This window comes from Schistocerca cancellata, chromosome 3 (genome assembly GCF_023864275.1).
Source record: "Schistocerca cancellata isolate TAMUIC-IGC-003103 chromosome 3, iqSchCanc2.1, whole genome shotgun sequence".
Lineage (NCBI taxonomy): Eukaryota > Metazoa > Arthropoda > Insecta > Orthoptera > Acrididae > Schistocerca > Schistocerca cancellata.
Window position 1 is genome coordinate 62,424,800 of NC_064628.1, and position 25,121 is coordinate 62,449,920.

The 25,121-nt window shown below is 46.0% G+C and overlaps 1 protein-coding gene across 1 annotated transcript in view; it reads right to left on the minus strand.

Annotated features, from left to right (window-relative positions):
- Window positions 1–3,321: 3,321 nt before the first annotated feature.
- LOC126176087 (frizzled-5) overlaps window positions 3,322–25,121 on the minus strand; it is a 45,313-nt gene continuing 23,513 nt past the window's right edge. The window contains exons 4-6 of the mRNA XM_049923224.1: window positions 16,870–17,174; window positions 9,993–10,236; window positions 3,322–3,918 (exon numbers count right to left, since the gene is read on the minus strand). Coding sequence (XP_049779181.1) covers window positions 3,322–3,918; window positions 9,993–10,236; window positions 16,870–17,174 — 1,146 coding nt within the window. The remainder of the gene's footprint in view (window positions 3,919–9,992; window positions 10,237–16,869; window positions 17,175–25,121) is intronic.

The window sequence follows — 25,121 nt, forward strand, 5'->3', positions numbered from 1 at the left end:
GAAATGACAGCTTCACGCAGTCATCCTGTAATTACTAATTGAAGAAAGACCGAAGTTATTTTAGTGCTGAAACGTCGGACTGCAGCCGACAGAATCAAAGAAAACCGTGCTGCGTCGGAACGTGCCATAACCAAATTGCCAAAATTAGTTTGACGCTGAGTGTGGGAGAAATAGCAAAAGATTAAGGAGTCTTTATAAACTTAACGTATGTCGTATACAGGTACAATAAAAATATGTATATAACATCTCCTTTATATCTTATGTACATATTAAGTATGAGTATAAAAATGCAACGTTGCAATACAGTTCTAATACACTGAGTCTACGGATATAAAACTGCTATTCATTAAATAGTATCTGCTAATTTTCTCACAAAAGCACAAACATTCACGTCACGATTATTTACACACAAGTATGGATATGATGAGTAGCACTTAAAAAGGTAAAAGTGTATCTCTGTGCTCAGAGTTTGATTCACCAGTAGCACAATATAAAAATATTTCCTATCTTGATGCTACAAGTTTTTTAACATTAAACGCTTTGGCTATAAACAGTACACATTAGGAAATGGATATAAATATGTCTCATTCAAATAGGTTTCAACTCTCAGATGACTTTACGTAAAAGTCCCTGAGATCGAAGTGCACACCCACGAAAGTAGTTCGGGCAGTGATGTTTAGTCTGTGGGCCAACGCATTCCCCAGTTCAGCAGACTGCACATCACATCATAAATGGCGAAAACCATTAGAACGGTCTGCTTGCCCGATACGCAACAGACTTGATGTGAAAATGGAGCTGTCTTCGAGAAGAAAAATTGGTCGGTGAAATTTTCTTAACAGCACTGCACAGCCACCCAAGTGAGGGGCAGCTGCAGTAACGTCAATTGTCACTGCTAACCTTGAAAGAAATTTCTTTTTATGCGAAGTCGCTGCTCCGTTCTGTGTGTTTTGTGATAAAACGAACTTTTCTGACAAGTGCGTCACACCCGAAGGCGGCGCAGTTTTGAACCGTTCTGTACGTCCACCTTTACTAACCACCGGCAGCAAATCACATTTAGTCTTCTTCCGGACCCATTTCTGTAAGCAACGCTGGACGGCGATAACAGCTCTTCTCCAGACTTCAGGTTTATTGTCGTCCACAGCAAGCCGTAGTCATGCTTGGCAACGTGGTGGCTGTCTGAGCATTGTCTGCCACCACAAACAAACACACCTCACCCCTCCATGCTTCCCCGTCGCACCTTCTGACGGGACACGTACAGCGTCTGGTAGATTCCAGAAATTTCTGTCCATTTTCACTGTGGCGGAAGAGCTGGTCTGTTGGAGTAATCATTCTGTATCATCTGAGCAGTGTATGACGCCTGTAAGTACCTCTGAAGTCCTCAGAATCCAAGCAAAAACAGAAATCCAAACAAAAAGTGGTGAGATAGTTGCGTGAACATGAAAAAGAGACATGGAGAACAGGGCGATACAAGCAAGAAGGCACGTGCATTTAAGGAAGAATGGGCTCGAAATAAATGGCCATAATTTGTCCGTGCTGAAGAGGTTGGGAAGGAACCAATTAAGAAAGAAGTCCAAGATCAGAGAGAAATGTAGCGTCTGCCTGACAGAGTAATCGTGAGAAGCAGTCAAGGAGGGTCTCCGAAAATGTGGATAAATGTATATGATTGACGACATGTCGTGGTTTGTAAGAATCCTGTGAAGTGCTTACAATACATCAACGTGACAAGCTCTTGATCGGTTTTAAAAATGTATGGAGTCCTTAAAGGAAAGGGCAGTTGATGGAGAATATGGAGAGACAGAAGAGTTACTTTAAGTCTGAGAAAGCTCTTTCCTGTGTATCTTATACATACGCATGACGAAAGATTTATACTGTGTGCCGTATGCTGATAACCATATCCCAGTATGTCCCACAGACACAGATGGGCGACTTTAGTAACAGATAGTAACAGATGAGAGATGTTGGTGATGGAAAGAAATCCCGAAACACTGTGTTCTGCCTGGAAGCGTGAAGAATCAGTAAACGTTGACTACGGTCCTGCATCTCGCCCTACCATCATAGTCCTATCCTCGTTCTGGAAAGAAGCTTTGACTGTGTCTGCTGCCAAAGTTTATGGCATGTGGAATCTGCCAGATAACCAGTGATCACTGCTTACTGGCAGTCCACAAGCATACACGTTGAAACCATTTGAAAAGATCCATCGTAACATTAATTAGATTATTTTGATAGATCAAGCATCTGAGATGACTACACTGAAGGAAGCCCCAGATGCGATTGTTCGTAATCCATAAATCCATGATATATCACATTCTGGAGAATAAGGTCGTCGAGACTTTGAACTTCAAGTAACAAATAAAGAATTGTGGACTAATAAATATCAGCGACACTCGGTTGCAGTCGTGAACAGATGTTCAAGTCTCAAGAGTGAGAGTTCAGAGACTGCAGGTCCGTCTAAATCCTGTTGGCAAAGAATTATATACAGACATTGTTAGATCCCACACCGATCAGTTCAGATTAATGAACTTTTCTCTCATGTGTAAGATATGCCAGAGTATTGAAGGGATTAGCCACGAGGATACACTGTTGGAACTACTACATCCTGGCAACAGTACAAGAATAGAGGAGTCATTTGCTTAGATGTCAGTGACGGTACAAAGGCAGGATCGGACTCACAGAAGGCATTGCACCAACCCGTAAATCGTAAGTATACGATTTAAGCAACTGCTACTGCTACGTGCGATCAGTGCAGCGTTCCTGAACAGCTAACAGCTGCATCTCAGACAGGACGCTACAAAGCTCTTCGAGCGGGCACGACGAAAGTAGTCTTGTCGAACAGTCAGCAGCAGAATGGACGAGGAGTAGCCTAAGCTGTCGACATCCAGTGGAGAAGAGAATACTCGAGGATTGCAGACTGTCGTGCAGATATGTCGATGTAAGGCGACATACTTTATCGAGATTTGTAGTGGAGGCGTCCTTACACTCTGTAAGCCGTTCCTGTCCACTAGCTACAAGCACACGCGCGAAGGGAGGTGCCATTCGGTGAGAAACGGACAACTGTCGTTCGGCCAAAGAGACGTGCCTCCAGTAGTTATCCGAAGCAGCGAAGAGGTATCGGACAGATCACCAAAATGGAATCTGTGTGGTTTGGGGTGTTGCACCATTGTTCTCTTCGGGACGCGAGCGTGCCGGATGACTCGTAGCGTTCGACCGCGCAGAGCGGACAGCCTAGAGCGGGCCGTAGTTGCTGAGCCCCTCGTCGGGGGTGGCGTGCGAGTGGGCGGCGGTGGCCGGCGCGGTGGCGGGCGCGGGCGGCGGCAGCGGCCGTCATACGTGCGAGGCGGGGGCGGGCGGGGGCCCCGCCTTGAGCACGTGGTGGTGCTGCGGGGGCCCGCCGCCCGCGCCGCCGCCCACGGCCACGTGCGGCGCGGCCAGCAGCGTCGAGCCGGGCGCGGGCGTGCCGGCGGCCGGGGCGGCGGGGGCGGCCGCGTGCGGGGGCGGCGCGCCGGGCAGCTTGCGCGCCGGGGGCGGCGCGGGCAGCGGCGGCGCGCCGCACAGGCGCCGCCACAGGCGCCGCCACGAGTCGAGCGTCTTGCCCGACCAGATCCAGACGCCCGACGTGATTCCGACGGCGAGCGCCATGAAGTACTTGAGCATGAGCACCGAGTAGAGCGGACGCGGCGAGCGCGGCGCGCACGGGCACACGAGCGGCCGCGTCCACGCCGCGTGCCAGCTGCTCTCGTACAGGTAGCAGCCGATCACGATCGTCGCCGGCACCGTGTACAGCACGCTGAAGATGCCGATGCGGATCATCAGCTTCTCCAGCTTGTCCGCCTTGCTGCGGCCGCCGCACGCCTGCTGCTTGATCACGTTGCGGATGCGGAACAGCGACACGAAGCCGCCCATCAGGAACGAGGTGCCCACCTGCGGGCAGAGGCCGTCAATGCGCATCCGTCTCCGTAAAGGGGCTCCGGAAACGCTCAAAATCATGAAAAATTCAATTTTTACTTTTTTGCGTTTTCTGAATCTGCAGACTATTACCTTTTAATAGATATATAATTTATTCAATTCCGAAGACTACAACTATTTTTAAATTTTTTTTGAGATGTGTTCTACATGGGCGTGACCCACTGTGGCGCTGTTAAACTGCTGTCAAATGGTGTTATTATTAACGTCCGTGTTCATCAGGTACATTTTAGTGATGTGAGATAAAGTATGTGTTGTGGCTAACCTATTTTCAGAGACTTAGCAGCACCTGCACTGTTGAAAAAGTGTATTCACGGAAAAACTCAAAACCCCAATGAAAGTGTAAATAGTGTTATATGGTCGAGAATCCCCAAGACTGTATTTGTTGGAATAGAAACACTTCACTTTGGTGTGTATGATGCTGTTGCGACTTTCAATGATGGCAACATTGTAAGGTGCAAGGTATTTAGAAATATGGGAATGAAGATAGGTTCTAACATGGTACGAGCGATGCTTGCTTTAGACAAGGAACGCCTTCGGGCTACAGACAGGGCTGTAAAGAGTGTAGAAATACAAGCAAGAGTAAACAGGAGGAGGAACAATAGTAAGCTGGAGGAGGAGTTTGCAGAGGATGCAGATAATCCATCCTATGGACCTGGAATGCACTAAAAAGTTAACCCAATCTTTGTCGCTCGATTCCCAAAACTTTTATTTTCTCATACTAATTACATGTTCTCTAAGGACCTTCCAAACATATTTGTTTCAAACTTTCAGTAAATGTTACACAGTACCTTCTGCATAATTTAACACAGCCTTTTTCCAAAAAACTGTATATTTTTGAATATATAAATAAAAAATTGCAAAAAAATGTTGTGAATTTTCATTACAATCGAAAAAAATCATCTTTAATAACTGAACTAAAATTTTGTAAAATCCCTGTGTTAAGTTGTAGCCCATATTCCAATAAATAATCTGTAAAAATTTCAACTTCGTACCTCAAATACTTTGTGAGGAAAGATGTAATTTATAAGCGTTATTTTAACATTGCAAGTATAGGGCGTTCCGGAGCCCCTTAACGCAGCGAGAGCCAGTTACTTCTAACCAAAAATCAACAACCACTGGGAGAGAGGTGGCCAGGGGATGCGAGGAAAAGGAGGGGGGCGGGGGCAGCTCAGACAACAGAAAAGTGCGAGGGACATCTTTTTCAATATGTTGCAAGGGCCATGTTCCCTTTAGCAAATTATTTCTGTTTACGTTAATGCAAGTTTCATATCCCGAATTCCCAGAAACTTCACCTAGTGCAAAAGGAGTCAAAATAAGCTAACAAGTGTCTCGGCTTGTCTGTAGATGCTCGACCGTTTCAGGAAAAATGACGGTCAAAGCTTCGAAGTATTTTCCAGGTACTTCATCTGCCTTTTACCGGGCGGTGTTCTCCTACTATGTGGTCGCTCAGTGGTGCGTTTTGCGATTTCTTAATTTTGTTGCAAGTTATCCACACACTGTGTCTTAGAAACTCACTGAGCAGTAACCCCTTGCGGTTGAAGAAAAGGTCATCATCACTTTCCCGCAGCTGGCGTGCCTATCGTTTCCACAACGCTGCATAAGTTTCGCTGGGAAGCCATTACAAATCCTCCACAGAGTCCCAATCTCTTCCCATGCGATTTCCGTATCTTTGGAGCCCAGAAGAAAGACATTCGTGACCGACGATTTGCTTCGGACGAAGAGGTACTGGACAGGGCGCAATATCAGTTTCGTAGGCAACCGCAAAAATTTTTTCATAAAGGCACTGGCCGTCTCGCCTTACAGTGGGGCAAATGATTTAAGAGTTACGGCGATTACTTGTGAAATAATAAACGATTTACATACTTTTTCCATCTTTCATCTTTTCACCTGACTGTCCGTTACATACTACTTGTTCTGTTCATAGGGTACCATTGTATGGAAGGTAGTCATAATGTTTTATTTATCACCTCGAAGGAAAATAAAGCTGCGGAAATAATGTATTGTGTTGCTGTAAGTTCTTCTGTAGGTCTTAACCCTTCAATGCGACACAATTTTCGCTGATGAGGAAACATTGTACCTCGAAACTCACTTCGTCGTTCTTGCATAAATGTCTCGCAAGCAATGTTTACTTTATCCGAGAGAAGAGGAAGAAGTCACTGGGCGCTATACCAAAACCTGACAGCCCAGAGAGACAGTACGTGTGACTGTGTCATGTCCTGTACACCCCCCCCCCCCCCTCACAGCTGCGCTCTGAGCTTTTTCTAACATAGTCTCAGCTTTTGTAGTGACGCCTTTTAATCGCCATGTTTCCACTGCCTGCCTTACTCCCTTGCCTCGGCACTCCCACCATAGTCCGTGGTGAACAGGCAGCAGACGAAGTCTTCCGACACATTTACAGCATTTCCGCTGCTGTCTCGATATGGTGGGCTTTTAGAGCGGAGGCGGATCAGCCGTGGAAGGCAGCGGGCTACGATCTTTGTTGCGTTCAAAATGTCTTGCGAGACGTTCAGTACTGATCTACGGCAAATTTCCACTTTTCCAGTATCGCCTCAATTGTGACAAGCCGGTCTCCGAGCAACGATGCCTCCACTTCTGTACGGACTCCCCTTCTTCACAGAGAGAGGCTCTGCCACTTCCCTCTTCGTCGTTCAGACTTTTTGGACCCCACTGCATTCGTTTGCGACATCTAACCATTGCCATGCAACAATACATTGTTCAGTGCATTTTCATCTACTCAGCATGGATTGTTGCATATCTGTTTCCCTTCAAATGCAGAAAGTGAATTATTACACGATATTCAGTTATATAAATGGGCTGTGCCATTCTGTTTTGGCTCTCTAGCGGGATGCTAATTTACTGTGATGTGGGGATTTCAACTTTTCTACATAATTTCCTCAATATTGAGGCAGTTGTCATAACGTTGTACCAGTTTTTGAATACCCTCCTCGTAGAAGTCTGGCGCCTGACTCGTTAACCACTGCATCACCACTGTTTTGACTTCGTCATCGTCTCAAAGTCGCTGACGGCCCAGGTGTTTCTTCAAGTGCAGGACCAGATGGTAGTAACTGGGCGCAAGATCGAGTCTGTACGGAGGATGATCTAGAGTTTCCCATCGAAAAGATGTGATGAGATCTTCGGTCTGATTCGCCACTTGCGGACGGGCATTGTCTTGCAGCAAAACAATACCCTTGCTCAACTTCCATGGACTGTTGCTTTGATTCTGGTATGACGTAGGCCACCCATGTTTCATCGTCCCTAACAATTTGGCTTAAGAAATCATCACCGTCGTTGTGGTACCGCTCAAGGAAAGTCAATGCACTGTCTAAACGTTTGGTTTTGTGCACATCCGTCAACATTTTCGATACCCAACGTGCGCACAATTTTCGGTAATTCGAGTGCTCGGTCACAATGCCATACAAAACACTACGAGAAACATTAGGAAAGTCATCCCACAAGGAGGAAATCGTAAATCGTCTGTTTTCTCTCACCTTATTGTCCACTTCCTGTACCAAACTTTCAAAATTAACGACAGAAGGACGCCCACTCCGTTGTTCATCATGCACATTTGTGCCGCCATCTTTAAATGCTCTCACCCACTTTCTTACCATGCCGACACTCATAATGTTTTCTCCGTAAACTGCACTGATCTCACGATGAATATCGATCGCTTTTAGGCCTTTAACACTAAGAAATCTTATAACAGCCAATACTTCACAGTCGGCGGGACTCACGATTATCGGAGGCATCTTAAACACCCAGTACACAACTTAAACAAGGAAGAATCAGACTGTAATGGCGTCAGTGCGTAGATTAAGGTACAGGCTTTCATGTAAAAATAGAATTATTGAGATATCTTAGCACGTCTTTTTTTTAATTTCAAAACTGTACTTACTTAAAAAAAACACGCCTCGTATGTTGTAAGGAAAGAGGTGTCATGCTTTCTTTTGAAAGAAAAACGGACCATCGGAGATATCGATAGCCGCTTGCACAATGTCTACGGAAATCTGGCAATGAACGAAAGCATAGTGACTCACTGGGTGAGGCGTACGTCGTCATCGCAACAAGGTTGCACGGGAGTGTCCGGTCTGTGGCGTGCCCGCCGGCCGTACACAGCTGTGGCTCCTGCAGTCTTGAAACGTGCGAACACCCTCATTCGAGGTGATCGACGCATGCAAACAAACTTCTCCTCCTTCGTCACAACACGAGGCCTCACACTCTTCTGCGCACCCGAGAGCAGCTCACAAAGCTCGTTGGACTATTGTTCCTTATCCACTCTGCGGCCCGGATTTCTAACCTTCCATCTGTTTGCCCCATTCTTCAGGAAGCAGTACGTGGATGGGGGAGACTATTGATGCAGCGAGACGATGGCTCTGACGTATACCAATAGACTGGTACCACGCGGGTATACAGTGTAAGGCTGCCGCACTGAACGGAGATTACTTGAAAAATAGTGTTTTGTAGCCAAAAGAATGACGAATAATATGATATATTGGAATCCTGGAAGAAACCAACAACCTTTCAGAAAAAAAATTATTGCATTACTTAGTGTATACCCCTCTTAACTAGATGTCTGCAAGGTACAGGCTTTCATGTAAAAATAAAATTATTGAGATATCTTAGCACGTATTTTTTTAATTTCAAAATGGTACTTACTTAAGGGGCTCCGGAAAGGCTCAAACTCATGAAAACTTCAATTTTTACTTTTTTGCGTTTTCTGAATCTGCAGACTATTACCTTTTAATAGATATATAATTTATTCAATTCCGAAGACTACAACTATTTTTAAATTTTTTTTGAAGTGTGATCTACATTTCAGAGACTTAGCAGCACCTGCACTGTTGAAAAAGTGTATTCACGGAAAAACTCAAAACCCCAATGAAAGTGTAAATAGTGTTATATGGTCGAGAATCCCCAAGACTGTATTTGTTGGAATAGAAACACTTCACTTTGGTGTGTATGATGCTGTTGCGACTTTCAATGATGGCAACATTGTAAGGTGCGAGGTATTTAGAAATATGGGAATGAAGATAGGTTCTAACATGGTACGAGCGATGCTTGCTTTAGACAAGGAACGCCTTCGGGCTGCAGACAGGGCTGTAAAGAGTGTAGAAATACAAGCAAGAGTAAACAGGAGGAGGAACAAGAGGAAGCTGGAGGAGGAGTTTGCAGAGGATGAAGATAATCCATCCTATGGACCTGGAATGCACTAAAAAGTTAATGCAATCTTTGTCGCTCGATTCCCAAAACTTTTATTTTCTCATACTAATTACATGTTTTCTTAGGATCTTCCAAACATATTTGTTTCAAACTTTCAGTAAATGTTACACAGTACCTTCTGCATAATTTAACACAGCCTTTTTCCAAAAAACTATATTTTTGAATATATAAATAAAAAATTGCAAAAAATGTGAATTTTCATTACAATTGAAAAAAAAATCATCTTTAATAACTGAACTAAAATTTTGTAAAATCCCTGTGTTAAGTTGTAGCCCATATTCCAATAAATAATCTGTAAAAAGTTCAACTTCGTACCTCAAATACTTTGTGAGGAAAGATGTAATTTATAAGCGTTATTTTAACATTGGAAGTATAGGGCGTTCCGGAGCCCCTTAATAAACACGCCTCGTAATTCCGTTACAGACACCATTTTGAAGACGACGTGCAGCACCGCCACATATCGGAACTTGGTGAAACTATGGAGGCTGAAACGGGAGTATTCCACGGTGTCCCACAACAAATTCCGTATTTTTTTTCAACCGAAATTGGCCCAAAATATGTCGCCACCCCGTATCCCCGTCTCCTGGACGGAATTAGTGTTCCCCTAGCTGTCTGCGTCTAGTGTGATCCATGGAATAGTGCGAACGTGTTCAGATGTCTGCGAAGCGGGTAACTTAGGCGGGACGTGGGGACGAGCCCGGTATTCACCTAGCGGGCTAGCGGGAATACTTACTGAACGCCCCTCGTATAAACAATCAAAAATTAATTGCGTGACATTTTTTCTTTGTGACAGTCGAGAGTGTAGTACGTACCAGCAGGTAGAGCACGAGCGGGCCGAGCACGAAGAGGCGCAGGTGCGCGGGGTTCTGGTTGCCGACGGAGCAGACGCCGGCCACGGGGTCGCCGTCGACGGCGGCGAGCAGCAGCGCGGCCACGCACTTGAGCGTCGGCACCAGCCACGCCGCCAGGTGGAAGTAGTGGGCGTAGCCCGCGATCGCCTCGTTGCCCCACTTGAGGCCCGCCGCCAGGAACCACGTCAGCGACAGCACCACCCACCTGCAAACCCGTCTCCTTCTCACTCCGTCCTCCAGCTGCTCAAAATCCAATCACTTATCCTCCGGCGAGTCTGCACAAGCTGCCTGGAGTCAGACAGTGACGTCAAGGAGGGCTCCCGAGTGCTACTGTATGCAGTAGCTGGAGGGACTGGATGCGCGCCCAGCACGCGTACTTGCCTGTCGATCGAGGTAACTGTTATAGGGACCTGACAATGCTTACGAGTCCACTGTACGTGCGAACAAATTAATCGTCACTCGAGATTGTGCTTTTAACACGAATCAAAACCTGCCAGTCAGAAGTAAGGACATACCAGAGGAAAAATTAGAATGCTCGGGGAAGGTCGCACTCTTTTTGTGACCCAGTTTGAGCTGTGGTAAAAATTGCTGTTTTGAAGAGCGCGTCGCAGCGCGTTGTGTGAAACAGTCGCCCTTCGTTTCTGGCGGTGGCGCCCCTCTGGCGCCCCTCTGGTGGAAAAGGGGAAAGGTTGCCTGTTCACGTGCATTTAAGGGGCGCTATGAGCTCGCCAGGGGTCAGTTGGTCAACCGGGTCAGTGTGGGGCAGTCAGCGTCTGTCTGTCGTCCGGAGTGCTAGTATGTATTAGGCCGCCAGTCTGGTCGAGTTGCTCAGGCAAGGGTCATTGGCGGTTGCATCGATCGGTTGGTCGGTCGCGCACTGGGACACAAGATGACTTGTCCGCCTCGAGCGTCGGCGCTTGTGAGGTCGCCACGTAAGTCCAGTGGGCCGCGCCGTATATCGAGGGGGGATGGGGGGGGGGGGGTGGCTTCGCCGCCGACACGACGAGAGCAACAGGAGTCAACCCACGACATCGGTCTGGCCGGTGCGAGCTGCGACGCAGTGAGACAAGAGATCGGCGCGCCTTCCTGCGTCTGTTGAAGCGGCTGGCAGCGGACGGTTCGGGAGAGCGTTGGGGGTGCTGCGCCAGGTCTTCGTCAGAAATCGCAGTTTGTTAGAAGTCAAGTGACTGGAGATATGTTGTGTCATTTACTTGTTAAATTCTACTTGTTAACTTTGTGACGTCACCAGCCGCTTTGTTTTGGGGTCGTCCCACCATTCTTCTCCGTTTGCCCACCCGCGGGAAGGTGGTTATTTACGTTTTGGGTGGTCCGTTTTTACCTTGTGGAGTAGGAGCGGGTTAGAGAAACCTGCGGATCGGGTTGTTCAGTAATCTACCTGTCAATCTGCCATACGTTAGTAGCTGCCTCTGTCTTGTTTGTCGCATTCGGTGTTAACGAATTCCTGAAATAGGTTTTTATCTTGCCTATCATCTTGAGAGGCGGTATATGTGTAATGTAGAGCATGTTTGGCCAACCTTGTATATTTTATGTAAGACTGTATTTTATAGGTTTTTATTTAAATGGTCATTTTAGTATATAAAGTTGCTACCCTTCCACCGTAAGAGTTTTTTTTAAAATCAAGTTGCACTTTCAGTGGCAAGTTAATATTTTAATTGTTAGTGTTTCGTACCATTTCCATCCCTCCTACGGGGGGTGCATAGTTCGTGTGCTTGTGTAAATTGTGAAAACTCTTAGTTTAAAGTAATCTGGTGTGTTGCAGATTTGCACCAGTGTAGTCTTTCAGAGGCTGTTGTGAGCTGTCATAACTACGGCCGTGTCAAAAGGGAGCGGCAAGGTTCTCTGCCCGAAAGCTCATACAGTCAAAATTTTGTTCTTTCTGCCTCTGAATAAATTGTAACTTGATATTTAGAGGGTGCTTTCTGATTATAATTTTAAATCTGTTGCTAAAAAAGGGTTTTTAGGAATAAAATTTCCATTTGTTGAAAGAAGTCTGATTTGTTTTCATCACCCACTGGCAACTACTTCCACGCTCACATAGTGTGATTAAATGTGTTAATGTTCTTGATGAATCGCTAGTAGATAAAGTAAATTCTTAAGAAAAGTTTTGAAAGTAAATTCACGGTTCACACTTCGCTGCCAGGCTTGCCGGACAAGAACAGTTTGAGGGCGACGCTCAATAAGATCGCCGTGTCTATCCACGACGACACCTATCCACACCACGACTATCCCTATCCTTTTACCTTTACTGACATTCCTCTTCTCCCATTTCAACACTCTCCCTTCCAAAGTGGGCTTTAACCCTTTAATTGGGAATTCAAGTATCAGGAGTTTATCTCGTGGGCAGACCTCACCAAGTCCTATCCAATTTTCACCTGCTGAGACAGGAAAGAGATAACCGACGAAGCGGTCAAGTTTTGTTGGCAGAAAAATAACTGACAATAGTCCTTATATTAATCGTCAGATACGGTTCAAGAGCTGCCACATATTTTGACAACTTGTGAACCAAAGTTGTTCCACAGGGAGTTAAAAGCCTTCTTAGTAAATAAATGTTTATAATCACTCAGTGAATTCTAATCTACTTGCCCTCTGTTGTAACATATAATTAGAATAAAGATGAATGTATTAACCGCCACTGTATGTAAGTGTTATCTATATTAATCTACTCAACCAATGTATGACGTTTGCAAAAGTCATCAGCTTGATGGCCTACACGCAGAAAATGTAAATAAAGAAATAAACATGCCACCATAACATCCCTCATGTTAATTTAATCAAGCCGCAAAAGAAGAAGAAGAAGAAGAAGAAGGTTGTAGGGGAGGGCGGGGGGAAGTGCAGGGGATAAGCGCTAAATCAACCGGCCAAAGCCCTACATCGAATCATCACTAAAACCAGCTTAACTGGACCTAGATTTCTTTATGTTTTTCAGTTCACCGTCAAGTCGATCCACTACGAGAGGTGCACATCATCATCATCATCATCATCATCATCATCATCATCATCTCGTCAGGAACATCGCGGTCAGCACTCTGGTGCTGAATATTCACTCATATCGGACCAACGAAATGTCCTTCAGTTAAGTGTCAAGCGTCAAGTTAAGTGTGACGTGAGGCGTGCTCACCGGAATTATTGTTGTCAGAGTTGCGGCAGACCCGACAAGGGCATCGCAGCCCCCACCACTTGCAAATACATGCACTGAGAGGTGCTCATCGGTAGCACAATGTCGGTGCAGTGTCTAGTAATGAAATACACTGCAGCACTCCTACGAATGTCTATGTGCAACGCTCCCTTTGTCTCAAAGTAATAATTAACCCCCAACAAAGGGTCCTGAGATATTTACTACTTCAGTGACCTTGTTGTCTTTGTTTCTAGGAATGTAAATAGGAAGAGAATAAGAGTATGGAAAAAAATGAAAAAGAGGAGAGTCGAAGCATTTTACATGTTATGTTATAGAAGTGAGCTGAAAATCAAGTCGACTGACAAGATAAGAAACGAATAGACTCTGCACAGAATCGTCGGGGAAAGTACTAAGTGTAATAGGGACAAGATGAGAAGGCATGTGTTGAGACATCAGGGAACAGCTTTCATGGTACTAGACGGGGCCATAGAGAGGGTAAACATTGTAGAGAAGGGCAGAGATTAGAATATATAAAGTAACTTTGTGATGCGTATGGAAACGCCTGCAGAAAGTTCAGAAAATTTGCAGACGATAGTGTGATCTTTCAACTAGTTAAATACTTTTGCACTGTGAAAATATACTTTCACAACCGTGGAGGCAGCCGCATAGCTCAGTGGGACGTTATAAGCGGAAAGCTAACACAAATATTGCGAGTAATCTGCCGCCTTCATGAAACTGTTCACTCCTGTAATACGTACGATATTTCAATATGCAGCCCCACTCTTTGTATTGCGCTGAATTTGTGGAAGTCTGCTGTGTGTGACTGTTGTTCCACGTATTGTCGAGTCACATAACGTTACTATCGTTTTGGGTATTACATATTTCTTTTCTGCATATCATTGAAGTATCAGAGCTTATTTAACACTACCTTTGAGACTAGTACATAATATTAAAATGCACAGCAACCTTACAAATGTATTATATTGATGTAGGTTAATAACGATGATGGCATTTCCTGTTACGAGACGATAAACAAGCAGCGAGTATATAAGAATTACTCATAAAGAAAGGAGTTGTTTTATTTACGAATAATTTTATTTATTTTACGAACTAAATTGGAAAGAATGAAGCAACATAAGAGTTACCCAAGCGAATTGTGGGATTATGGTACTCAGTGTTATACAATAGTTTTCCTATAGCAATGAGTGTTGAACTCGTTTGAACAATTACGAAACACTTTGGTAAATACGTCTTTGAGAAGTCTTCTGTTTTATGCAGTGAGACGTGAACACGAACGTAGAAAACACTTATACATCGTCCCACTCTATGGCCGTGGAGCAGCAACATTGATATACAGAGGGGTCCAAAAAATGTATCCACTGTTTAAAAGTCCATAACTTGCAAACTAGTTGACGGAGTTGTCTCATTTTTGGTGAAAGAGTAGCTTCAAGTCCAAATTAAAGATATCACTGTAGGTGTTCTAAATGGTCACCATTAACATCCACACACAAACGATACCGCCGAACTGCAGCATGAACTACTAACTGCAACGTGTTCAGTTGGATATTTGCACATGAATGTACGATGGATTCTCGAAGTTCATCCAATGTGCGTGGCTTTTGTCGATAAACGACGTCCTTTAGTGTTCCCCACAGGTATAAGTCCAGAGGAGTTAGGTCTGGGGAACGTGGTGGATACTCATCGAACGTACGCCTTATGCTAGCCATGTTTACTCGAGTAACTAGGTGCAACTAAGAACAAAACACTGACTATCTGGCTACTGTCATCTGACAAAACAAAACAACGCAATACAACGCTTGTGTGGCGATTGCCGGAATTACAAACTATTACACTACCAAAGATGGGACAACTCCGTCAATTACACTCCTGGAAATGGAAAAAAGAACACATTGACACCGGTGTGTCAGACCCACCATACATGCTCCGGACACTGCGAGAGGGCTGTACAAGCAATGATCACACGCACGGCACAGCGAACACACCAGGAACCGCGGTGTTGGCCATCGAATGGCGATATCTGCGCAGCATTTGTGCACCGCCGCCGTCAGTGTCAACCAGTTTGCCGTGGCATACGGAGCTCCATCGCAGTCTTTAACACTGGTAGCATGCCGCCACAGCGTGGACGTGAACCGTATGTGCAGTTGACGGACTTTGTGCGAGGGCGTATAGCGGGCATGCGGGAGGCCGGGTGGACGTACCGCCGAATTGCTCAAGACGTGGGGCGTGAGGTCTCCACAGTACATCGATGTTGTCGCCAGTGGTCGGCGGAAGGTGCACGTGCCCGTCGACCTGGGACCGGACCGCAGCGACGCACGGATGCACGCCAAGACCGCAGGATCCTACGCAGTGCCGTAGGGGACCGCACCGCCACTTCCCAGCAAATTAGGGACACTGTTGCTCCTGGGGTATCGGCGAGGACCATTCGCAACCGTCTCCATGAAACTGGGCTACGGTCCCGCACACCGTTAGGCCGTCTTCCGCTCACGCCCCAACATCGTGCAGCGCGCCTCCAGTGGTGTCACGACAGGCGTGAATGGAGGGACGAATGGAGACGTGTCGTCTTCAGCGATGAGAGTCGCTTCTGCCTTGGTGCCAATGATGGTCGTATGCGTGTTTGGCGCCGTGCAGGTGAGCGTCACAATCAGGACTGCATACGACCGAGGCACACAGGGCCAACACCCGGCATCATGGTGTGGGGAGCGATCTCCTACACTGGCCGTACACCACTGGTGATCGTCGAGGGGACACTGAATAGTGCACGGTACATCCAAACCGTCATCGAACCCATCGTTCTACCATTCCTAGACCGGCAAGGGAACTTGCTGTTCCAACAGGACAATGCACGTCCGCATGTATCCCGTGCCACCCAACGTGCTCTAGAAGGTGTAAGTCAACTACCCTGGCCAGCAAGATCTCCGGATCTGTCCCCCATTGAGCATGTTTGGGACTGGATGAAGCGTCGTCTCACGCGGTCTGCACGTCCAGCACGAACGCTGGTCCAACTGAGGTGCCAGGTGGAAATGGCATGGCAAGCCGTTCCACAGGACTACATCCAGCATCTCTACGATCGTCTCCATGGGAGAATAACAGCCTGCATTGCTGCGAAAGGTGGATATACACTGTACTAGTGCCGACATTGTGCATGCTCTGTTGCCTGTGTCTATGTGCCTGTGGTTCTGTCAGTGTGATCATGTGATGTATCTGACCCCAGGAATGTGTCAATAAAGTTTCCCCTTCCTGGGACAATGAATTCACGGTGTTCTTATTTCAATTTCCAGGAGTGTAGTTTGCCAGTTATGCATTGTGGATGCATTTTTTTTGGACCCCTCTATATTGTCAGTAGGGAAAACAATCTAGGTTGCAAAGACATCATAAGCTTGCGTTTCGTCTTTGAGGCATCTTCAGAATTCGTACGGGAACGGCAGGTAAGGAACTAGTCATAAGTAGTCGAAATTTTGTTGCGCACCTTTACCGAAGGTATGAAGCTGTGCTTAGATAGGGCCACACATATGACTAATGCGTTACCCGCAGTTACTGTATGAATTCTGAAGATGCTTAAAAAAAAAAAAAAAAAGCGAAACGCGTCAATAAAGCTTACGCTGTTTTTGCAACCTAGCTTGCATATTCTTAGTAAAAATTGGCAAAATAACGTGAAAGATTAGGCCAGAGGGCCGTACTGACCAGATGGAGGAGGCCATGCCGAAGAAGTAGATGAGCAGGAAGACGAGCGCGCAGAGCCCGGGCGGCGACGCCTGGCCGTGGCGCAGCAGCGGGCCGTCGCAGGCGGCCGCCTCGGGCCCCAGCAGCGCGCGCGCCAGGTAGCCGGCGCTCACCACGCAGTAGCAGCCCGACAGGAAGACGATCGGCCGCTCCGGGTAGCGGAAGCGCTCCGGCTCGATCAGGAACGTCGTCAGCGTCATCAGCGTCGACACGAAGCACAGCCCCGACCACAGGCTGATCCACACCGCCGCGAACTCCTTCTCCTCCTGTGCCACACCACACCACACGGCGCGTTACTAGACGGTGCACGTTGACGTTCGAGCAGTCGCAGAACTGGGGTCGGCGAAATGCTCACACACACAGGGGGTCAGGATCCCATGCACAGCAACATCGGCTACTGATTTTACCACATCTTAGGAAATACGGTTACAACAAAACGTATTTAATATACGAAATCAATCTGCACTACTGGCCATTAAAATTGCTACACCGCGAAGATAATGTGCTACAGACGCAAAAATTAGCCGACAGGAAGAAGATGCTTTTCAGAGCATTCACAAAAGGTTGGCGCCGGTGGCGACACCTACAACGAGCTGACATGAGCAAAGTTTCCGACCGATTTCTGATACACAAACAGCAGTTGATCGGCGTTGCCTGGTGAAACGTTGTTGTGATGCCTCGTGTAAGGAGGAGAAATGTGTACCATCACGTTTCCGACTTTGATAAAGGTCGGAATGTAGCCTATCGCGATTGCGGTTTATCGTATCGCGACATTGCTGTTCGCGTTGGTCGAGAGCCAATGACTGTTGGTAGAATATAGAATCGGTGCTGGATCCCAACGGCCTCGTATCACTAGCAGTCGACATGACAGGCATCTTATCCGCATGGCTATAACGGATCGTGCAGCCACGTCTCGATCCCTGAGTCAACAGATGGGGACGTTTGCAAGACAACAACCATCTGCACGAACACTTCGACGACGTTTGCAGCAGCATGGACTATCAGCTCTGAGACCGTGGCTGCGGTTACCCTCGACGCTGCATCACAGACAGGAACGCCTGCGATGGTGTACTGGACGACGAACCTAGGTGCACGAATGGCAAAACGTCATTTTTTCGGATGAATCCAGGTTCTGTTTACTGCATCATGATGGTCGCATCCGTATTTGGCGACAACGCGGTGAACACACATTGGAAGGTGTATTCGTCATCGCCATACTGGCGTATCACCCGGCTTGATGGTATGTGGTGCCATTGGTTACACGTCTCGGTCACCTCTTGTTCGCATTGACGGCACTTCGAACAGTGGACGTTACATTTCAGATGTGTTACGACCCGTGGCTCTACCTTCATTCGATCCCTGCGAAATCCTACATTTCAGCACAATAATGCACGACCGCATGTTGCAGGTCCTGTACGGGCCTTTGTGGATACAGAAAATGATCGACTGCTGCCCTGGCCAGCACATTCTCCAGATCTCTCAGCAATTGAAAACGTCTGGTCAATGGTGGCCGAGCAACTGTGTTATCGCGTTGAAGCTGCATGGGCAGCTGTACCTGTACACGCCATCCAAGCTCTGTTTGACTCAATGCCCAGGCGGATCAAGGCCGTTATTACGGCCAGAGGTGGTTGTTCTGGGTACTGATTTCTCAGGATCTATGCACCCAAATTGCGTGAAAATGTAATCACATGTCAGTTCTAATATAATATATTTGTCAAATGAATACCCGTTTATCATCTGCATTTCTTCTTGGTATAGCAATTTTAATGGCCAGTAGTGTACTATTGTACAGTGATGGGTTCCCTAGTGGCAAGCATGGACAGTTCCAGTCACTTACACCTTTCAGACAGTTGCTTCATTCTTTAATTTGTGAGTTTACTACACAAGTCTCACAACCACATCCGGTGGGCGGGGACGAGGGCTGTCGAATCCACGGTCTTCAAAGGGCTGTTATTCATCATGAAGACGCCTGCGCTCGCCATGTCCAGTGCTGCTGCGTAGCATGGCGACCTTGCGCGGTCGGCATTCGAGGGCAGCGGCGACAGAGCTGTGTCAAGAGCTGGCGCGTCGGTCTGGCGTGGCTGTGCCGCCACATAGGCGGACTGGCGGTTTACCGTGGTGTGTGTCAGCATTGATGGCATCCGAGTACGAACCCCAGCATCGCGTGTGGCTGTGGGCGTCTGGTATTGGACGCCCAGAGGATCAGTAGCTCGGAAGACCCGAGTTCGATCCTCAGCCTGTTGGTGTTCTTGTTGGTCCCATAGAATGATAAACAGAGCTAGCTGCTCCAACAGAAGGTGGGTGAGGACGATGGCCTCAATGTAGTAGTCTGCCCTACAGTCGTCGCCGATTCGATGCCACACGGCCGTTATACTGCTAGGTTTTATAAGCGTTCGGCTCGGCTTCTTGACGAGCAGTTGCCCCAGCTATCATGTAGTCCACTTGCCGCAATGCCATCGAAGTGCACTGGGTTTCGGTAGTACCCCATCGGTCATTGACTAAGCGGTTGTGCTATTGTATCTAGATGGGCTTGGTGGTGAAACACAATGCTATTGCAAGCAGCATTATTATAGCAAGGAGCACTTGTGCAAACCCAGTCCACTCCGCTATCAAATGTCGTCTCACCCCATATTCTTGTGATATGACACCCACTGATTCGTCACGTTTCATCGACAAAGCAATCATTGCGCATAAGGGATTTTCAGAATGATGATGAGGCTTTTTTCGTTGTGCACTGTTCCTGAACAGCCAGAATACAGACTCATACCACCAATGTCTCTGCCAGACCATCTGTAAAGAGAAGAAGTTAAACATAACTTGAAGCCAGCGACAGATTATCAGAACGGGCATTACGGCACATACTGGAGTTCTACAGGTGGCGGTCAGCGACCCTTGAGCTGAGAGACGTCTACTACTACCACTTCACAGCCGCCCATGTGATGAAACCAGGTCGGTCACCAGAAACAACTGCAGCTCGACCCGCTGCTAATTCCGACAGCAGCTCGGTGCCTTCATTCCAGATAATTCGGCGGAAGACACTTAACACCGTACCTCCCTCAGGCTAGGCGCAAATTGAGTCGCTGTTTTTGTAACATCACAGGTTCAAATGGGACCGCGCAAATTGCGACGCGACGCGACTGGGACGCGACACGCGCCTGGGCCAGGTCGCGCGGCGTTGTGGTTGAGGCACAGTTTCTCGCGCCGCGCGCGCCTCGCTAGCACCGTGGGAAATTTGAGGCGGGGAGCGGAAAAGCAGCCCGGCCATGTGCTCACATCGGAGCGGCTCATATAAGCAGTGGTAGTATTGCCCATACGATAAATTTTGCCTTGTGTTGTTGCCTTACTGTGTACAAAATTTTATTGTCTTTGGGTAGTGTTTCGTTTTTCGCCATGTAAAGGCTCCAGCTTTCTTCGTTAGTACATCATACTTTTCTGTTATTTATATCTGTATAGTTTTGTTTTGTTTTTCTTCTGTCAAGAAAAATGCCTACTTCAGTAACTGATGAGCCATTGGCCGCTGGAATTGTATCATATGCCTCCGCGATGTTTTCAGATCGCAAAAAGGGACAGAGGGTAGTGAAAAGGAAACAAGGAATATTATAAAATCATGTGATTAAGAATCAAGGTAAGAAAGTAAAACAAGGTTATCTTCTCGCTGCCTAGTATGCTGGCCTATCTGTACGATCTGTTACAATAATTTAGAAAGGGATCATCTCCACGGGTGTGATCCCTTTGTGCTCCTGGTAAAAAGCGTCAAAGATCTGAAGTATAGAAGTCTCCCTGTGATTACTCTGATGTGGATGTAATAATGTAATACGACACACTGTACTACAAGCATGTGAACAATATATTTCCTTTGCAGGCTAGAAACAGTCGAAAAACAATCACAAATAACAATGTTTTAATTGGTTCGCCGTGATGAGAAAAAGCATTTCAATTGTTGCACGCACATTATCAGCATTAATAAACTAATTATACAACAGGCTACACAAATTAAGAAAATGGTCGGTATTATTACGAAAGTAGGAATATCCTAAAAGAGTCTTATGACTAGATATATTTAATTTGTTGAAATGTACTGCTGACAAAGGCAGATCTGCTTTCATGACAATGTTTTTCGAACTCCAACTCACAAGGCACACATGGCTAGCTTGTGCATTCCTGTCGCGCGCATTATCCCCCCGCTGCTGACAACACACTGACCATTGTGTTGTGCGACAGATCAGTTGTTTATTTTTCTCAATAACAATTATTTTATTCGCGATCACACACTGTCAGTTTGGCAAGCCCTAGGTGAGTAAACAGTATCTGGCATGTGCCTATCATTCTGCCTGAAGGAACGCTCGTCATTATTTTAACACTGCTCAGATCAAGAGAAGGAATAAAATCCTTTGGTAAGTTTCCATTCCAGTCGCTCAGTGTTAAAAATACGATGGGTTACGTGGATTCCACCAAAATTCCAACGGAATTGGCAATCTATTTATGTGTGAGTTGTTAACCTTTTCTCATTCGAAGAAGCGTCACCATTTATGAGTAACGGCCACATTTCTCTTGGTGACAGGTTTAATTGTACTTGCTTTGTCACAGTGAATTTTGCCAAACTTATCTCACAGCAGCCATTGCGACAGAATTCCGAAACACAGTGCCTGATTAAACAAGTAATAGGCAATCACAGAGCTCAATAGCTTACGGAAAACCTCATACTGTCGGTTTGCAGTAACATAAAAGAAGAAATTTCATTTTTATTTTCATACTAGTAAGCTCTTGTTTCGCTAGCTGTCGATAACTCTTAAAAATTACAGTCACTGGTGTGAAATAAATGAAAAGGGAAGTATAAGTACTGATATATCGCCATAGATAAGAAAGTTCCTGTGTTTAAGAACTGGCAAAACACTCTCCTCCTTGTGGGCTATCATTCGCCAAACTTTTCGTTTCGATGTCTCGAGCGGTTTAGGAGATATGAGAGATGTTGCGAGTATTTCATTCTCGCGGGCGTGAGATCGGAAGTGAGCGCGCTACATGGTTCAAATGGCTCTCAGGACTATGGGACTTAACATCGGAGGTCATCAGTCCCCTAGACTTAGAACTACCTAAACCTAACTAACCTAAGGACATCACACACATCCATGCGTGAAGCAGGATTCGAACCTGTGACCGTAGCAGCAGCGCGGTTCCGAACTGAAGCGTTTAGAACCGCTCGGCCACAACGGCCGGCACTAATTAAGACCTGAAATAAATTTGAGCTACTAATAGCAAATACTCTGTTTAAGAATCACAAGAGGAGGAAGTATACTTGGAAAGGCAGGAAGATACAGGAAGATGTCAGTTATGTGTTACATTATTACAGGCAAGATTCCGAAATCAGATATTCGATTGTAAGGCATACCCAGGGAGCAGATATAGATTCAGATCACAATTTAATAGTGATGAAGAGTAGGCTGAAGTTTAAGAGACTAGTCAGGAATAATCAATGCGCAAAGAAGTGGGATATAGAAGTACTAAAAAATGAAGAGATACGCTTGAAGTTTTCTGAGGCTATAGATACTGGGATGAGGAAGAGCTCAGCAGGCAGTTCGGCTGAAGATAATTGGACAACTCTGAAAAGGGCAATCACCGAAGTTCGAGAGAAAAACATAGGTACAAAGAAGGTAACTGCGAAGAAACTATGGGTAACAGAAGAAACTTCGGCTGGTCGATGACAGAAGCTGGCTGTTCTGGGCGCTTCAGTCCGGAACCGCGCTGCTGCTACGGTCTCAGGTTCGAATCCTGCCTCGGGCATGGATGTTTGTGATGTCCTTAGGTTACCTACGTTTAAGTAGTTCTAGGTCTAGGGGACTGATGATCTCCGACTTTAAGTACCATAGTGCTTAGAGCCACTTGAATTTGATGAAAGAAGGAAGTATAAAAATGTTCAGAGAGATCCAGGAATACAGCAATACAAGACACTTAGGAATGAAGCAAATAGGAAGTGTAGGGAAGCAAAGGCGAGATGGCTGCACGAAAAATTAGAAGAGATCAAAAAAGAAATGATTGTCAGAAAGACTGACTCAGCACTTAGTAAAGTCAAAACAATCTTCGGTGAAATTAAAAGCATATGTGGTGACATTAAGAGTGGGATGGGAATTGTACTGTTAAATGCAGAGGAGAGGCCATAATTTTAAGAAGAAATTTCTGAGAATGTGTGTTTGGAGCAGATCATTGTAGGGTAGTGAAACGTGGACTGTGACAAAACCGGAACAGAAGAGAACCGAAGCATTTGAGATGCGGTGCTATAGAAGGATGCTGAAAATTAAGTGTACTGATAACGTAAGGAATGAGGTGGTTTTCCGGGTAATCGGCGAGGAAAGGAATACAGTGTATGGAAAACAATGACAAGAGGAAGGGGTGGCATCTACATCTACATTTACATCCCTACTCCGCAAGGCACCTGACGGTGTGTGGCTGAGGGTACTTTGAGTACCTCTGTCGGTTCTCCCTTCTGTTCCAGTCTCGTATTGTTCGTGAAAAAAGGATTGTCGGTATGCCTCTGTGTAGGCTCTAATCTCACTGATTTTATCCTCATGGTCTCTTCGCGAGATATACGTAGGAGGGAACAATATACTGCTTGACTCTTCAGTGAAGGTATGTTCTCGAAACTTTAACAAAAGCCCGTACCGAGCTACTGAGCGTCTCTCCTGCAGTCTTCCACAGGAGTTTATCTACCAACTCCGTGACGCTTTCGCGATTACTAAATGATCCTGTAACGAAGCGCGCTGCTCTCCGTTGGATCTTCTCTATCTCTTCTATCAACCCTATCTGGTACGGATCCCACACTGCTGAGCAGTATTCAAGCAGTGGGCGAACAAGCGTACTGTAACCTACTTCCTTTGTTTTCGGACTGCATTTCCTTAGGATTCTTCCAATGAATCTCAGTGTGGCATCTGCTTTACCGACGATCAACTTTATATAATTATTCCATTTTAAATCACTCCTAATGCCTACTCCCTGATAATTTATGGAATTAACTGCTTCCAGTTGCTGATCTGCTATATTGTAGCTAAATGATATGGGATCTTTCTGTCTATGTATTCGCAGCACATTACAGTTGTCTACATCGGGATTCAATTGCCATTCCCTGCAGCATGCGTCAATTCGCTGCAGATCCTCCTGCATTTCAGTACAATTTTCCATTGTTACAACCTCTCGATATACCACAGCATCATCCGCAAAAAGCCTCAGTGAACTTCCAATGTCATCCAAAAGGTCATTTATGTATATTGTGAATAGCAACGGTCCTATGACACTCCCCTGCGGCACACCTGAAATCACTCTTACTTCGGAAGACTTCTCTCCATTGAGAATGACATGTTGCGTTCTGTTATCTAGGAACTCTTCAATCCCATCACACAATTTGTCTGATATTCTATATGCTTTGACTTTGTTAATTAAACGACTGTGGGGAACTGTATCGAACGCGTCGTGGAAGTCAAGAAACACATCTACCTGGGAACCCGTGTCTATGTCCTCTGAGTCTCGTGGACGAATAGCGCGAGCTGGGTTTCACACGATTGTCTTTCTGGAAACCCATGCTGATTTCTACAGAGCAGATTTTTAGTCTCTAGAAAAGTCATTATACTAGAACATAATACATGTTCCAAAATTCTACAACTGATCGACGTTAGAGATATAGGTCTATAGTTCTGTACATCTGTTCGACGTCCCTTCTTGAAAACGGGGATGACCTGTGCCCTTTTCCAATCTTTTAGAACGCTACGCTCTTCTAGAGACCTACAGTAGACCGCTGCAAGAAGGGGGGCAAGATACTTCGCGTACTCTGTGTAAAGTCGAACTGGTATCCCATCAGGTCCAGCGGCCTTTCCTCTTTTGGGCGATTTTAATTGTTTCTCTATCCCTCTGTCGTCTATTTCGATATGCACCATTTTGTCATCTGTGCGACAATCTACAGAAGGAACTACAGTGCAGTCTTCCTCTGTGAAACAGCTTTGGAAAAAGACATTTAGTATTTCGTCCTGTAGTCTGTCATCCTCTGTTTCAGTACCATTTTGGTCACAGAGTGTCTGGACGTTTTGTTTTGATCCACCTACCGCTTTGACATAAGGCATCTGTTAAGACATCGTGGAACACCTTCCACTGTACCAGAGGGAGCTGCAGAGATAAAAACTGTAGACGAAAACAGAGACTGAAAGACACCCGGGAAATATTTGAGGACGTAG